At 37.9% G+C, this 16199-nt stretch overlaps 1 protein-coding gene across 1 annotated transcript in view; it reads right to left on the bottom strand.

The window, feature by feature from the left end:
• ENPEP (glutamyl aminopeptidase) overlaps nt 1–16199 on the bottom strand; it is a 46842-nt gene that overhangs the window by 17588 nt on the left and 13055 nt on the right. Inside the window, exons 4-8 of the mRNA XM_081332880.1 lie at nt 12526–12646; nt 8773–8927; nt 7465–7578; nt 3304–3438; nt 1362–1427 (exon numbers count right to left, since the gene is read on the bottom strand). Of these exons, the coding sequence (XP_081189006.1) occupies nt 1362–1427; nt 3304–3438; nt 7465–7578; nt 8773–8927; nt 12526–12646 (591 nt within the window). The remainder of the gene's footprint in view (nt 1–1361; nt 1428–3303; nt 3439–7464; nt 7579–8772; nt 8928–12525; nt 12647–16199) is intronic.

Raw genomic sequence — 16199 nt, 5'->3', positions numbered from 1 at the left:
AAACATGGCAGACTAACATATATCAATGAATAGTGGGGATAATGCAGAGAAAAAGTTTTTCATGAGGATGAGGGGTTTATAGTTATGTTGGAAAGGGAGAAGAGTAATAACTGATGTAATGAAGGCCAGAAGTCACTTCTTTAATTATCTTTTTTCTTTGTTTTCTTTTAACTGTGGGGGATGCAGTGGCTCAGTGGGTTAGGACATTGAACTTGTCGATCAGAAGGTTGGCAGTTTGGCGGGTCGAATCCCGAGTGCCGCGTAACAGAGTGAGTGCCTGTTACTCGTCCCAGCTTCTGCCAATCTAGCTGTTCAAAAGCACGTAAAAAATGCAAGTAGAAAAATAGGGACCACTACGGTGGGAAGGTAACAGCGTTCCGTGCGCCTTTGGCGTCTAGTCATGCCGGCCACATGACCACGGAGATGTCCTTGGACAAGCGCTGGCTCTTCAGCTTTGAAATGGAGATGAGCACTGGCCCCTAGAGTTGGAAACGACTAGCATGCATGTGCGGGGGAATGTTTACCTTTACTTTTATATATTTCTCATTTTTTTCTACTTAATTAAAAATTTTCAATATGAATTATTTTAAAAAGAGATAAGGATGAACAGCCAGCCAGCTAAGAAATCATGGAATGAAGACAAGTCCCTGACCATGGTGAAATGAAGAACTGGCAAGTAGACAAAAATTAAGTAGGATAATTTTTCTATATTGAATTTACAAAAAAGTTTTGTTAAAAATTTGAAGGGACAAAGGGAGAATGAAATCACATTCTAGAACATTATTTGAAAAGACTAAAGGTCAAGATTCTTACAAATAAAAAGGAAAGAATACAAAGTTGGTTTATTTGATCAAGTTAAAATAAATTTGTTGTCAATTCTGGTATCCCTTGATAAACTTTTGTTCACATTTGGATTTAAATTATGAGGCTTTATTTGATTATCAATAAGAGATGGGATAGGGAAGAATAGATCATTAGTTGTATTTTAAGAGTGATAAATTACTAAAATTGTTTATATTTGGGATTACAAGGAAACTCATTTCTTTATTCATTTTTCTTTTCTGCAACTTCTATTTCTTCTTATTTCTTTGTTGTATTAGTTGCATTGTAATTATAATTTTTAATAAAATTATTGTTTAAAAACATTCTGGGTCCTTTAATCCAAAATTAAATGAAAGGCACTAAGTTAGGGAAGATTGTCCCAACCCCTAATTCAAACACAATCCTCAAAATCTGTTAATTCACAACTAAAATCCAATAATTTCTCCCAGAGAAATATCTAGTCCTATAATTACTCCCAGGAAAATATATACAGCTCAAATTATTAATAATTTGGGGTTTAATTTCAACAGAACGTATACCTGACATCCAGCTCTGAAGTGGTCTGGTGAGATCCAGTCTTCAAGCATTCTGAGAATTGATGCTCCCTAGACACAGAGAATTGATAATATTGATAAATAGTACTCCATATACACGCACATAGCTTTGTTCAGAATTATTTTAACAGTTACTTGTGAATTAATACTGTGATGAAGATTGCTTCAACTTTGACTTCAGTTCTAAGGAGAACATTTTAATACAATTCTCACTGATGGACAGAATTATTCTAAACAAGTGAGCATATGTCTGTGTACAGATTAATGTCTTGTCTTTCACTGGTACAATGATCTTCCCAGTCGTCTACAAGTCCCTTGACTTCCCACATTTCAATTAAACCTCAGATGAGGGTATCATGAGGAGCACACTTCTGTGGAGCTTTAGAAGATTGGAAAGGGGGGGACAGCCAAGGAAACTTCAGGATCACAGAAAGACACGGAACAGAAAATAACAGAACTACCTTTCTTGATACCTTATAACCATTCAGTAAGTACAAGCACCACAAAAAAGTAACTAAAACACAGCCTAAGAAAGAGGGACAGAAAATCAGAAATGGGAAGAAAACATCTGGAAAAGTGAGGATTTATTGGCGCAAAGTGAAGATATTTTCTGATAAACATGAGCCAGCTCCATTTGGCATGCTGATTCATGTCATTTGTGCCAACTTACACATTTATTATGGTCAGTGGCTTTGTTTCCCCATTCCCATTCCAACTTGAAGCAATCCAGTGAGAAAAGTGTCAAGAGTTCAGTAGCAAATAACATGTTTTGCACACTGATGGTCCCAAGTTCAATCACTGGCACTGCCAAGTTAGAGATTCTGGAGATCTGCTAATAATCAAACTAGACCACATTGACAGAAGCAGAGTAACACTCTGATTTGATACAAGACAACTTCCTAATTTACAAATAGATTGCAGACAACTTTGTTTGCCACAATTCAATCCAGATGTGTGACTTCAGCCTTTAAAAATATATGTGGATGATCCAGCTAACATGACTGGTGATTCGTGCCTGGTCATGAGTAAAGCTTGTATGATTTGGACCAGAACAATACCATTGTGCAAGCAAAGGTGAAGGTTGCAACACATAAATTTCATAACTGGTAATCCCATTATCAGTTGTAAATTTCAGACCATTTCCTTTTTTTCATCTCTTGAGTTTGACTATGAAAGTCCCAAATACATATTCAAGAGGCTAACTATAAAAGTGAAATTCCATTTAAATAGCCACTTTCCCTGAATCATATAAGGCAATAGTGATATGAACGCATGGCTATTGCAAAGAGACAAGGCCACTTTCATCTTAGTATCATTCATTTTCGATACACTGTAGAGAAACCCAGAGTACCCTATAAAAATATCAACAGGTAGGAACAATATACACAAGTCTTTGTACACCAGTACAAAGATAATGATTAATTTATCTAATCTTAACCATTTCCGGTGTGCCACTTCATATAATATATAATATATATTGGCTGTGCTCTTGCAAACCACTAAGTGATGAAAATTACAGTGCAGGATATTATGTAATTATCACCCCAAATACTTTATATACAGTTTCAGTATAATAACTGAAAAAAGCAAGTTACAATCAGTACTTGCATTTACAACTATCACAGCATCCACATGGTCATGTGATCAAAATTTGGGGCTTGGCAGCCAGAAATTCTGGTCTCAATTGTGGTTACAAGTTGAAAGACTACTTGTATTGTGTTCCTCTACTATTCAAGGAAAGCAAGTTCTCCATCTCTCCTGCCTCTGAGCTGTAACACCACATAGTGCAGATATACACATATAATGTAAATGTAATCCCACAAGATTCATCTCCTGGTGTTTCCCCCCAAGATGAAAAAAACAGTTCAAACGCTAAAGATGTTTAACTTCTTTTCTCCCAATTATATGGGGAAACTTAAGCTCTTACTTTGCTGTAGGATATGCCATCAAATACAGATGTTATTTCATCAGGAGAAGACACATTCACTGTAATAGGGTGAGATGAAACCAAAGAATCATCTTTCAGCACTGGCAGTACGTCAGAAATTAAAATTTGATCCAGCTGTGGAGAAGAAAGAGTTGGGTGGAAAAAAGTTATTATTACCCCAAATGATTTACTTAATTAGCTAAAAGCAAGCTAATGCATGAAAACTGATTAGCATAAATAAAATCATGCCAAATGTCACTCTCACCCATCATAGGATAAAAGGAGTTTTGGATTGATAGCTAATTAACAGGACAGAGAGCAAAGAAATAGTTATTGCAGCTGACTTTCTTGATTCTCTAGAATTTTACTTACTTTTTAAATAAATATATCTATCATATATATATATATATATATATGGATCTTTGGTTATTCGGGTTTTCCCCCGCGTAGAACTAAAAGTGTAGGAGCGACGTTTCGACGGAATCCCATCCGTCATCATCAGGCTGGTGGCTTCTGCTTCCTTCTTCTGGAAGCAGAAGCCACCAGCCTGATGATGACGGATGGGATTCCGTCAAAACGTCGCTCCTACACTTTTAGTTCTACGCGGGGAAAAACCCGAATAACCAAAGATCCACATACGAACACCCGCGAAAACCTCAGAAAACATATATATACACACACACACACAATATCATATATACATATTATAAAACAACTAATAGAAAAACAAGCTGTTTTTCTACCATCAAGTTTGATAACTCAAGGAAGCTTCTAAATCAGGGGCATTCAACCTTAGCAACTAGGCCTTGTGGACTTCAACTCCCAGAATTCACCAGCCAGAAGGGCTGGCTGGGGAATTCTGGAAGTTGAAGTCCACAAACTTTAACATTGCCAAGGTTGGACATCCCAGTTACAAATTTCAGAGCTAAATAACTTGATGAAACCTATCCCGCTAAAAACAAAAATACTTCAGAGGCTGAACTCCTATTAAAAAAGAAAAAACCATTCAGTTTATTTGGCAGCAATTCAAAAGTAGTTTGCCACTGTTTTTCCCCAGGATGTTTCATTTAGCCTACAGCCCTGAGAACTGAGTATCTTCTCAATTAAGTATTAATCAAACCTTATGTTGCCTTGCCTTTGAACTCAAATAAGGTCAGCTAACAGCTATCTCCTTTTGAGCAGCAATGCTGAATATTTAGCAAGTTATTTAAATTATTAGAAAGGAATGTTTCTATCAATATTTTAGAGCAGCCTTGATACTTTTAATTCTCAAAATTCCTTAGTAAGTATGACCACTTATGAGAATTCTGAAGTCCATGTAGTTGGAGGGTGCTTCTACTGGGGAAGTCTATTATAGCTATTGGGCAGGAGGTCCAATTAAACTGATTTATAGCTAAAATCCTATCCACAGGAATCTTCTCAACTAACTGTTGGCAACCTGCTTAGAGTTAGATAAGAATAAACAGCACTTAAGGGTGGGGGATGGATTTAGTTCTCTTGTGGTTATGTAGGAATTCTAGGCTGTTCCCCCTTTTCACTCTCCAATCAGATTCTATTATCCCTTCTCCTACATTATTCTATAAAACAACAAACATCCAAGTCCATGCTGGAGATTCAACAGGTCAGTGAAAATGTCTGTTTCTTTAATCCTGGATAGACTACTGAGAAGCATAATCCTACTAAGTATTCTCTAATATAGGCTGATTTTCAACAATGATCAGTATTCCAAGATCAACATTATACTACTGGTCTACAAATTTTGGGAAGTTATCAACCGCTAAGATTAAATGTGTTACAATTACATATTTTAATTAGATTAATTAGAAAATGGGTGATAAAGGTGCTGGTTGGCTAAAGTTTTCAAGATATTTCACAATAAAGATTTATACACAGGCGAGTATATTTCCCTACAAGGGAGGGAAGCGTTTAATGATCATTGGTTGCCGTGTAACTTCTTGATAAAGTATGGTAGAACAATGAAAATGGTACCACATGGAAGTGTAGAAATTTATCTTCACTTTGAGAGTAAAGATTATTATCTAACTGTAATTTATTGCAAGGTACATTTGTGTTGGTCAGATCTACGCACCATACAGTTACATCTGGTGGCTTGTGAAAGTGTCATTGTCTAACATTTCCAAAGAATATTTGTGTGATATTTTCCCTCAGAGGCCAAGATGCCTCAAAACTGTGTAAACAATACAGATAACTTCTGCTACACATGTGGCGTGGTTCCATTTGCATCTCAAAAGTGCAGTATGACGGCAGTGGTAAAAAAAAAGGCATACCACCTATATTTTGGATGCAAACTAGGAGATCAGGATAAGAGTTGGGCCCCTCATTATTGTTGCATTACACGTGCAACTTATCTGCATTATTGGCTAAACAAGAAGAAAAAGTCCATGCCTTCGCAGTCCCAATGGGGTTGAGGGAACCCACCAATCATAGTAGCGACTCCTATTTTCATGGTTCCCCCAATTGCCAAAGGAATCTCAAGAAAGAAGAAGTGGACCGTGGAATATCCAAACATTCCATCCACACTGTGTCCTGTACCCCATGGTGGGGACTTGCCAATTCCAGATCCACTAGAATCCTACTCTCTAGACTCAGATGATGATAAAGATGATGAGTAGGATGCAGCTGACCCAAGGCCATCAAAACTTTAGCCCACCACACGCTCCTCCTGAACCACATCTAATTTCACAGAGTGAACTAAATGACCTGCTCAGGGATTTGGAATTGCCTAAAAGTTACTGGGTTCCAGATTAAAACAGTAGAACCTCTTGCAGAGTGATGGGGAGAGATTCCACCAGGATATTGCACACATGGAGAAAAGATACCAGGGGAAATGGAGTCCTTCCATGCTTGCCAATTACTGCTAGAATCTGCCCAGGGATGATCCTACTGCAGTTCACAAGAGAAAAGCCAAAAGCCACAGTTTAGATACCAAATAAAGATGGAACCTTGTTGTTTAATCTGATGTTACAGCTTATCAGTTTTTCATGCAAAAAGCATGAAAATGTTACATGAAAAACCAATATATGAATGGAAAGTTAGTTATTGGCATCAATAAAGAGATAAATTTATAATGATTGGTGAGGTACCATTCTCATTCTTATATTTATTTATTTATTTATTTATTTATTTATTTATTTATTTATTTATTTATTTATTTATTTATTTATTAGTTGAATTTATATACCGCCCTATTCCCAAAGGACTCAGGGCGGTTCACAGGGCAATTAAAACAGTACGAAAAAGAATAAAATGGAATTAAATTAGTACAGGCCCACATTTCCTAATAACAATAAAATTAAAATTTTAAAATTAATTAAATATAATTTAATTAAATACTTTAAAATTTAAAATCCCTCAGTCCAGGCCAGACAATTCGAACAAACAGGTTTTTAAGTCCTGGCGAAAAGAGCGAAGGTCGGGGGCAGTCCAAAGCTCCATCAGCAGTTCGTTCCAAAGGGCGGGCGCACTCACAGAGAACGCCCTCCCCCTGGGAATCAACCGCCGGCAATCTCTAACCGGCGGAACCCTAAGGAGGCCCTCCCTGTGGGCGTGCACAGGACGATGGGAGACTGATGCTGGTAGCAGGTATCACATTTTGCAGAAAAAGTATGGAGCATAATCTCACATTCCCTCATAATTTTGAATTATTTCGATGCAATTTTGACCTGAAGCCATGTCTTGGAAACTGGAGCCAATTAATACTCAGGACTTAATTTTCCTGTATTAGTGACCCAGTTCTGGTAAACCTGAGCTATTTTCATTTCCGAGGGTTCTTGTAGACCATTTAAAAAAGACTAGAAGTCAGTGGTTGGGGAGCAGAACATTGGGCTTCAAAATTGATTTCAGGCAACCCATCTTGTATTTTTCGGGGGGGAAATCAAACAAAGTGGAACAACTTGCCTCCAGAGGTTGTGAATGCTCCAACACTGGAAGTTTTAAAGAAGAGATTGGACAACCATTTCTCTGAAATGCTATAGGGTTTCCTGCCTAAGCCGGGGGTTGGACTAGAAGACCTCCAAGGTCCCTTCCAACTCTGTTATTCTGTTCTATTCTAACAAAATTCTTGGGCTAAAAATGTCCATAAACACGAGTAATACTTCCTTTGTTCATATTCTATAATTATACAAAGATAAGAATTCTTACCATTTGCCATTTTTCTTCTGTAGCATTTACACCCATATACTCAAAGTAACTGGCAAATCCTTCATTTAGCCATAAGTCATCCCACCAATCCATGGTGACAATATTTCCAAACCACTATAATAAGTAAAAAAAAGAGCATTGAGAAAGATGAATAGGAAGAGAAATGTATCATCCATAGCAGAGCTGTTTAGATATTATGCAAGAGATTTTCTCTGTTTGCTGGAAAATAACAGAAAGGCAAAACAAACCGCAGCTCAAAAATCCAGTTTTTCCCGACTTCAGTTTTGCATTTAGATGGGTAATAACTGAGAACTGGACATTCTTGGTGGCAAAATTTTATCATTTGAAATGAAAATTTCCTGCCTTCTCTTCTTAAATACCAGCCTAAACCATTCTAACTTGCCCATATGTTGAGCAGCTATAATTATTATTAAAGTTTTATGTTTGCCTGATTCCGACTAGTTTTGTTAAATGTTGACTGCATTTGCATAAATTTTTATCATATTGGGAATCAGCATAACCTCCTTCCATGTTCATGAACATCTTGTTTTAACTGAAGTATAACTATAAGGAGCCCTAGGTGTTTTTCATTTCCATTTTCAATATTTTTGAAGTATATATATTATATAAGTATATATTGAAGGTATATATTACCAAGGGAAACTTGGCAGCTCTAGTTATAATAATGATTTGTCTAAAAAAAAACACAATCAGAACTCAAAGCAACTGAACTACTCAAGATATCGTCAGAACAGTTTGGGAAACAACTACGCCTTTTCAGTCATTTATTGACATCTCAGTTCAGCCTTTTTAAAATGCATTTTCATTTAAAAATGATAATAAACCTCTAGCTGAAATATCCTGCTTTGAAAGCTTTTTGTCAAAAGGTGGATAAAAATATATCAAAAGAGACTGTTATTTTGAAAACACAATGTTTGTTACTGGATCATAAATGTTATCCTTTAAAAGTCTGATGAGGTCTCTCTGTGCACACATATTTGTCTGAAAATGATACATGTTAAACAAGAGATTTCACTTTAATTTTGATGCAATTTTAATGAGTGCTTGTTTTGTTTATGAAATATATATAAAACATCAAATTAACCTAATTATTTTATCATTCAGAAGGAAACAGATAAAATCTTGTCAAAAATTATTTATAGGAAAAGCACATTATAATTTCCTTGAATATAATAATGTACTTTAGTTTCTTGTTGACAAGAATATTCAGTAACTCTCCGTATGCACTTTGCATAATGAGATGGGTGGCATAGAAATTTAATTAATAAACAAACAAACAAACTATACCTGATGAACAAGTTCATGGGCAATCACAGTTGCCACTCTTTGTTTGTTTGAAGCAGCAGATTCTTGTGAATCATAAAGGAGATTAGTTTCTCTATAAGTGATCAGTCCCCAATTCTCCATGGCCCCAGTGCCAAAATCTGGAATTGCTATTTTGTCTAAATGAAACAAGAGAGATGTTTACATAGGTGTTCAAATTCTCATTTCCCTCCAGTCACCATACAATCTGATAATGCCTGCTTGTGTGCTTCCAACACAAAAACTCAATGCCAGGTATGATAGGATAATATTTACGTATGAATCAATTCTATTCTCTTCCAGTTTACCTTTCCACCAAGGCAACTTAGACACCACCCTCCATAACATTCAAGAAAGCCTACAGATTTAAGGGTGAGAATATAACTGAAAGCTTGCAACTGCTCCTCCACTAATGTGTCCATCAATCTGTTCATCTTCTCAACCACTGAATGAGATTTAACTAGAATGTGTTCAACAAGAATAGAGAGCATGAGAAACTATCATAACAGGCAATAAAAGAAGATAATGATATAATTATAAGAATTTATATATTATAATGAAGATAAGGACAATGATATGGGGGACACAGTGACTCAGTGGGTTAGGACACTGAGCTTGTCGATCAGAAGATCGGCAGTTTGGCGGGTCGAATCCCGAGTGCCGCGTAGCAGAGTGAGCGCCTGTTACTCGTTCCAGCTTCTGCCAACCTAGCAGTTCGAAAGCACGTAAAAATGCAAGTAGAAAAATAGGGACCACTACGGTGGGAAGGTAACAGCGTTCCGTGTGCCTTTGGCGGAGACCTCCTTGGACAAGCGCTGGCTCTTTGGCTTTGAAATGGAGATGAGCACCGGCCCCTAGAGTCAGAAACGACTAGCATGCATGTGCGGGGGAACCTTTACCTTTACCTTAAGGACAATGATAAGGATCAGTATAAAATTAATCCATTTTGCTGTCTGAACCATTAGGGTAATTTCCCAGTTACCATTACAAATCTTCATTCATAGCTTTCCCTAATATACAACAACTTTTATGTATAATTTTCTCTAAATCTTCAAAACTTCAAAAAATATTTAAATGATGTCATTTTAAAATGTAAATGATCATTTATATAGCTTGTTCAAGCTATTTAAAGCTAAGCTATTGCTTTTTAGACACAAGTTTTAGAAACATATATTCTTTTTCAGATGTGAATCTCAAAAAAGAGAGATTTGTCTGCATGGATTTTTTTTAACCAAGCAAAGTGAGAAATAGCAGGGCTGTTTGTTATAGCTATCCATGCCAAAATCTCAGAAATCTGCTTTCACAGAAATCCAGAAATACATATGAAAGGACAAGGCTGATGATGAATTTAACCCCTAACGTTATTAATTCATTCAGGCAATATGAGTATAGCATTGTACCTAAGCTGAGTAACCTCACCCTAAACTGAAGCTTACATGTCACATGAGCAAATATTACATAGAAGAAGTAATGGGACCACTTACATCTTTAATGAAACTAAATCATTCCATGGTATTATTGTAAATTTCATATTAAAAGGGATGAAAACCACTGTTAGTAAATTGTTTAATCCTATTAGTTAATTATACAAAAGGAAGATGCAAAATGTACATTATCTACAGAGAAACAGTGTTTTGCAATCAAGTTCATAGCTTTGAATGTAGTATTATATGTTGCAGGATCCAGTTTGGGTTGGTCACTGGGACCAGAAAGGTTTAGTTTTCTGAACCTTTGGACTCATGCTGAATCTCATCCGCAGGGAACTTCCCTCTTCTGTTATAGACTAAACCTCTGGTCCCATGACCAATTTAGACTGGATTCTGCAAAATTTCTTGGGATGTACATTTTGCCTTCATTTGGGAGTACTATATGTGGTACGCAGGCAATCTGTCCTTCTTTCACCACACACAGTAATAATTTTCATTGCTTCAGCCAGACTAATTTCTATAGATTCTTCCCATGATTAGGTTGAAAAGTGATTTGATAATGGGGCTCAGAAATATTTATTGATAAATTAATGAACTAAATCCACAGATAATGAATCATATCTGATTCTATTCACCATGACATGTAAGAGCATGTCTTTATAGCAGACAACCTGTATTAGTTCAAATGAAAGAGATGGACCTCTACAATCTTTGTAGGACGTACAATATTGCCACCTGCTCCTGCTTAGAAGTCAATCTCCTTCTCAGATGGACAAGCTTAAAGCAAGAACTTTGGATCCAAAAAGCTTGAAACCCCCATTTCTTCTTTATTATTATTCAGCATGGGTTTCTCAACAGGTAGCTGATATAAATGTCTAGTTCCATTATATTTATATCTATCACAATTAATTCAGCACTTGATAACACTTATTTCATTCTCACAATAGCCTTTTTATTTATTGAAAGTATTTCTAAAGTGTGCTTTATTGAATGGTCGCAAAATTATAAATAAAAATATCTACATAAATGCGTAACATGTATTAAAAACCTTATAAATTCTTGCTTGAAGAAGATTCTATCCAGTTCGATTGAGATATGATAAGCTTTCTCAATTACTTGTTGGCACTGCAATTTTAAATTATTTTCCAAAGCATGGCAATGTCATACAATAAGTGTGAACCGCATCCAGAAAATATCCAGAGTTAAGACATAACAGTCAACTGTGACTGAATACCTTCCTTCACATTGCTTGGAAGCCAGATGTGTAGTGAAATGTAATGTATATGGTTTGTGTATATGTTCTGTGATGCTTTAAGCCTACTCTGATATAAAGATTCTGTTTTAAAATTATTTTTGTTTGCATTTTATTCAGCTCAATGCACTTTTTCCCAAGTGAAGAAATGCAGATTAAAACTGTTTGGAAAGTGACAAATCTGTTGCCAATCTGAGGAGATTATACTTGTTGCTGTGGACCAAAAATTGGATGCTATAAAACAGGGCTTTTCAACCTTTTCACCCATTGTACCACTTTTAGGATCGGGCAACATCCGAGTACCACCAGTCGCCTAGCAAGGTGTCAAAAACTTGATGACCCCCCCAAAAAAGGAAAAAAGTGATGAAGTACAGGTAGTCCTCGGCAGCGCTCTTCCTCCTGTCTGAGGTTTTCATTGTTGTGAGCATTTCTGTTGAGGATAGGCAGAGGGGGTGGGGTGGGGGTGTGTTTGGTTTTTATTCCCCCTGTCTGCTGGGTGGTTGCAGCAGGTTTTGGTCACTTCACATGACCCTGGGACACTGTGACTGTCATAAATATGAATCAGTTGCCAAGCATCTGAATGTAAATCACAAGATCCTGAAGATGCTGCAATATTCCAGCTGATCGGTGCTTCTTCTGGGCTCAGAAGCACCAGAATCAGTGCCAAGCTCCAGCTGGAGCCTGGTGCTGATCCTGGCGCTTCCGCTAAGCCCTGACAGCCCCGAAGAAGCGTTGATCTTGGCGCTTCCACTGAGCCCTGACAGCCCTGCAGCTACAGCCATCTCTCGCTCAGACTTGTGTGGTGCTGCCACTGGTTCAACTCATTCCCCTCCCCCACTACCACTTTTCTAGGATGATTGCATACCACCTGCCAGGTGCCAATGTACCACAGGTAGTACCCGTATCACTGGTTGAAAAGCCCTGCTATAAAACATGACTGTGAGCAACCAAAAGCCAATTACTTATAGCTTTAATCTCGCATATAATTTTCAGATAACACATAAACTGAAAACAAACATTTACTGTAACATTCATTAAAAAGGAAGAATAGAAAATTACCCAGTTTTGGAAGAGAATAGTTCATGTTGAAATAGTTTTCAAAGTAATCAAATACAACCTTGGTTACATTTGCTGCATAGATGGCTGTATTTATCTGCTGTGGTTGGGCATAAATCCGGAGCTGTAAAACAGCATAGAAAATATTATCAGAAAGATTCCAGCTTGATATCACATTTGTTCAGGTTACTTCTAATTTGGACTTCCATAAAAAATATCTTTGTGGATTATTTATTAACGTATGTTCTCAACATTTTGCATTTAGTACAAACATAAAATATATCAAGATATCCATAGGTAATATAAAGTTCTATGCAAAGTTCAAAATGTTTTGGATTCTATGAGAGTTCTTTTCATGCCTTCAGATACAACATATTTTTTTGTTGTTAATATAACTTTCATTAAAGAAAAAAAAGCCAACATTTGGTAAGATACAATATCAAAGCATTAAAGTAATTTACTAGAACAGGATCCTTTAAAATACAACTTGGGGCCTTATTTGGATTCAGAAATTGTGGATCTGAACTGAACTGAAAACATAGCAAATGTTTGCTCATTATAGTCTTGAGTAAAGAATCAAGGAAATGAAAAGGATTGTGGGGATCATCTTAACTGCTTCATTCTATATGTAAGTCTTTATTTTAATATTGAAAGAGCTTCCAAAGTAAGGTCACATATTAGGAAGTTTATCCTATTATTTCACTGAAATCTGATTCATTTCTAACCAATTTTTCATCTCCTACATGAAAAGCAAAAAGAGTATGGAAGAACTAGGTATATCTAATCTAGTGAAGAGAAAGACTAGGGATGACATGATACCTGAGCAGCTGTCACAGAGAAGAGAGGGTCGACCTATTCTCCATACCACCTAGGTCAGGGGTAGGCAACCTTGGCTCTTTTATGACTCATGGACTTCAACTCCCAGAATTCCTGAGCCAGCATAGCTATGCTGGCTCAGGAATTCTGGGAGTTGAAGTCCATGAGTCATAAAAGAGCCAAGGTTGCCTACCCCTGACCTAGAGGCAGGACAAGAAATAACAGATGGAAGATTATTAAAGAGAAATCCAGAGATTATTAAAGGAGAAATTTCCAAATAGTGAGAACAATTAATCAGTGGGACAGTTTGCCTCCAGACGTTGTGGGTGCTTCTTTTTAAGAAGAGATAGGACAGCCATTTGTCTGGAATGGCATAGGGTTTTCTGCTCAAGCAGGGAACGGACTAAAAGACCTCCAAGGTCTCTTCCAACTCTCTTATTCTATCATTTCTAAGACCAGCATGCATCACTTGTACACACATCTATTAGGAGATCCCAAACTTTTAAGCAATAGCCTGAAATCACATGGAATCAAATTTGATTTGAAGGGGAAGTTACTATTTACCATTTCATCCAAATGGCAGCCATCACCGCCTTGATAAATAAGTTGCAATTGCCATCTACTGGGAATAGCAAAAGTTATGCTACGAATTCATACTAATTTGTGGTGGCTTGTAATATATAGTAAATAAAACTAAAAGTAAATAAAATCCAATTGAAAAGTATCCTATTATGCCTGTATTAATATTAATATTGTCCTATTAAGTCTATTATCTATCTTATTATCATCTTTCCTATTACTTTTTCCTATTGGTATCTTATGATTTATCACTTTGTTGTTTGTATCTTATGATTTATGATTGTATCTTATGATTTATGATTATCACTTTGTTGTTTATATGTACACTGAGAGCTTATGCACTCAAGACAAATTCCTTGTGTGTCCAATCACACTTGGCCAATAAAGAATATTCTATATTCCAGTGGTAGCGAACCTATGGCACGCGTGCCAGAGGTGGCATTCAGAGCCCTCTCTGTGGGCATGCATGCCGTTGCCCCAGCAGAGTTCGCCAGAGTAGTGAGCACATGGCGTTTGGAAGCAACAGGGCAGGAAGTAAGCAAGCAAGCAGTGTTCCTCCCCCCACCCAGGGATGCCCCGGAGATGGCGAGGGACTGGCCCTGGCCATGCTCACCCAGTCTGCCGTGACCACAGCAGCCACACCCACCCAGTAGGCTACGCCCCCCCCACCCCCGAGGGCACCACAATGCTGATGCAGCCCTGGCTCTTTGTGATAAATAAGTGGGTTTTGGCTTGCTGTTTGGGCACTCAGTCTCTAAAAGGTTCACCATCAATGCTATATTCCGTGATGTCCCGTTGCCTGGAGGCGGTGAGGGTCTGGATGGGGAGGAACAGGCTTTGTCTAAATCCTGACAAGACCGAGTGGCTGTGCATACCGGCATCTCGGGTTGTCCATTCTATTCCATCTTTATCTATAGGGGGTGAGGTGTTACCCCCTGTAGATAGGGCTCGCAACTTGGGTGTCCTCCTTGATTCACAGCTCAATTTTGAAGATCATATAGGAGCTGTGACCAGGGGGGCTTTTGCCCAGGTTCACCTGGTGCGCCAGTTGCAGCCCTATTTGGACCGAGATGCCCTACGCACAGTCACTCATGCGCTCATGACCTCTCGGATAGACTACTGCAACGCTCTCTACATGGGGCTGCCCTTGAATACCACTCGGAGGCTTCAGCTGGTGCAGAATGCGGCCGTGCGAGTTGTGATGGGGGTCTCCCGATACTCCCATGTAACACCTCTGCTCCGCGAGCTGCATTGGCTTCCAGTTGTCTTCCGGGTGAGATTCAAGGTGCTGGTGATGACCTATAAAGCCCTAAATGGCATGGGTCCGAGTTATTTACGGGAGTACCTTTTGCTGGTGTTAACTTCCCATCGCCCTGTGCACTCCCACAGAGAGGGCCTCCTCAGGGTGCCATCGGTCAGGGAAGGTTGACTGGTGGCCCCCAGGGGGAGAGCATTCTCTGTGGGCGCGCCTGGCCTCTGGAATCAGCTTCCGGTTGAGCTCCGGATGGCTCCCGACCTTTGCTCATTTCGCCGTTACCTGAAGACTTGGCTATTTGAACTTGCCAGCCTGGACTGAGGGACTGGGATTTTAGATCTTAATTTTTTTAAAAAATATATATTTTAGAATGTGTTTATTGTTTAGGGCTATTTGATTTAATTTCATTTTAATTTTTATACATTATGTGTTGTTTATAGTGTTTTAATTGCCCTGTACACCGCCCCAAGTCCCTTCGAAGAGGGGCGGTATATAAATCCAAATAAATAAATAAATAAATAAAATATCCTATTCTAAAAAAATAAGCAACAGTATTAGTTGGATAATAAAATATTAGCAACAATAACCTTATTATTGTAACCAAACTTAATCTATGTGGAAGCAAACAATAACTTTAAGATCCCATCAAAGAATTCCATTGTAGCTCCCTTCTGGAAGGCTGCAGGAGTAGGTGTCATCAGGGAGAAGCTTTGTTTCTCAAGTAGGGGGGCATCATGAAAATATCTGGACCTCAGTCATACAGAATTGTTTAGGCTAAAATTAGGACTTGGTTCTCCTTTGGAAAAGATGCAAAGCATTTAAAATAAATATTCCTTTGAGTAGAGCTCACAAGAGCACATCCCTGTATAGTTTTTGTCTTCTTCTAAGATATTTCTCAATTTTTCAACCTCGCCTAGACTTTCTTATTGCTTTCTCCCTCCAAATAATAAGCAGGGCAGAGTCTGCTTAGTGGAAGTGGGGGATGGGGGTGAGTAGGGGGTGATGATTAGTCAAATGTGATTAAATG

Source organism: Vipera berus, assembly GCF_964194415.1.
Source record: "Vipera berus genome assembly, chromosome: 7".
In the NCBI taxonomy this organism is placed as follows: domain Eukaryota; kingdom Metazoa; phylum Chordata; class Lepidosauria; order Squamata; family Viperidae; genus Vipera; species Vipera berus.
This window is presented reverse-complemented; position numbering and strand designations above follow the sequence as displayed.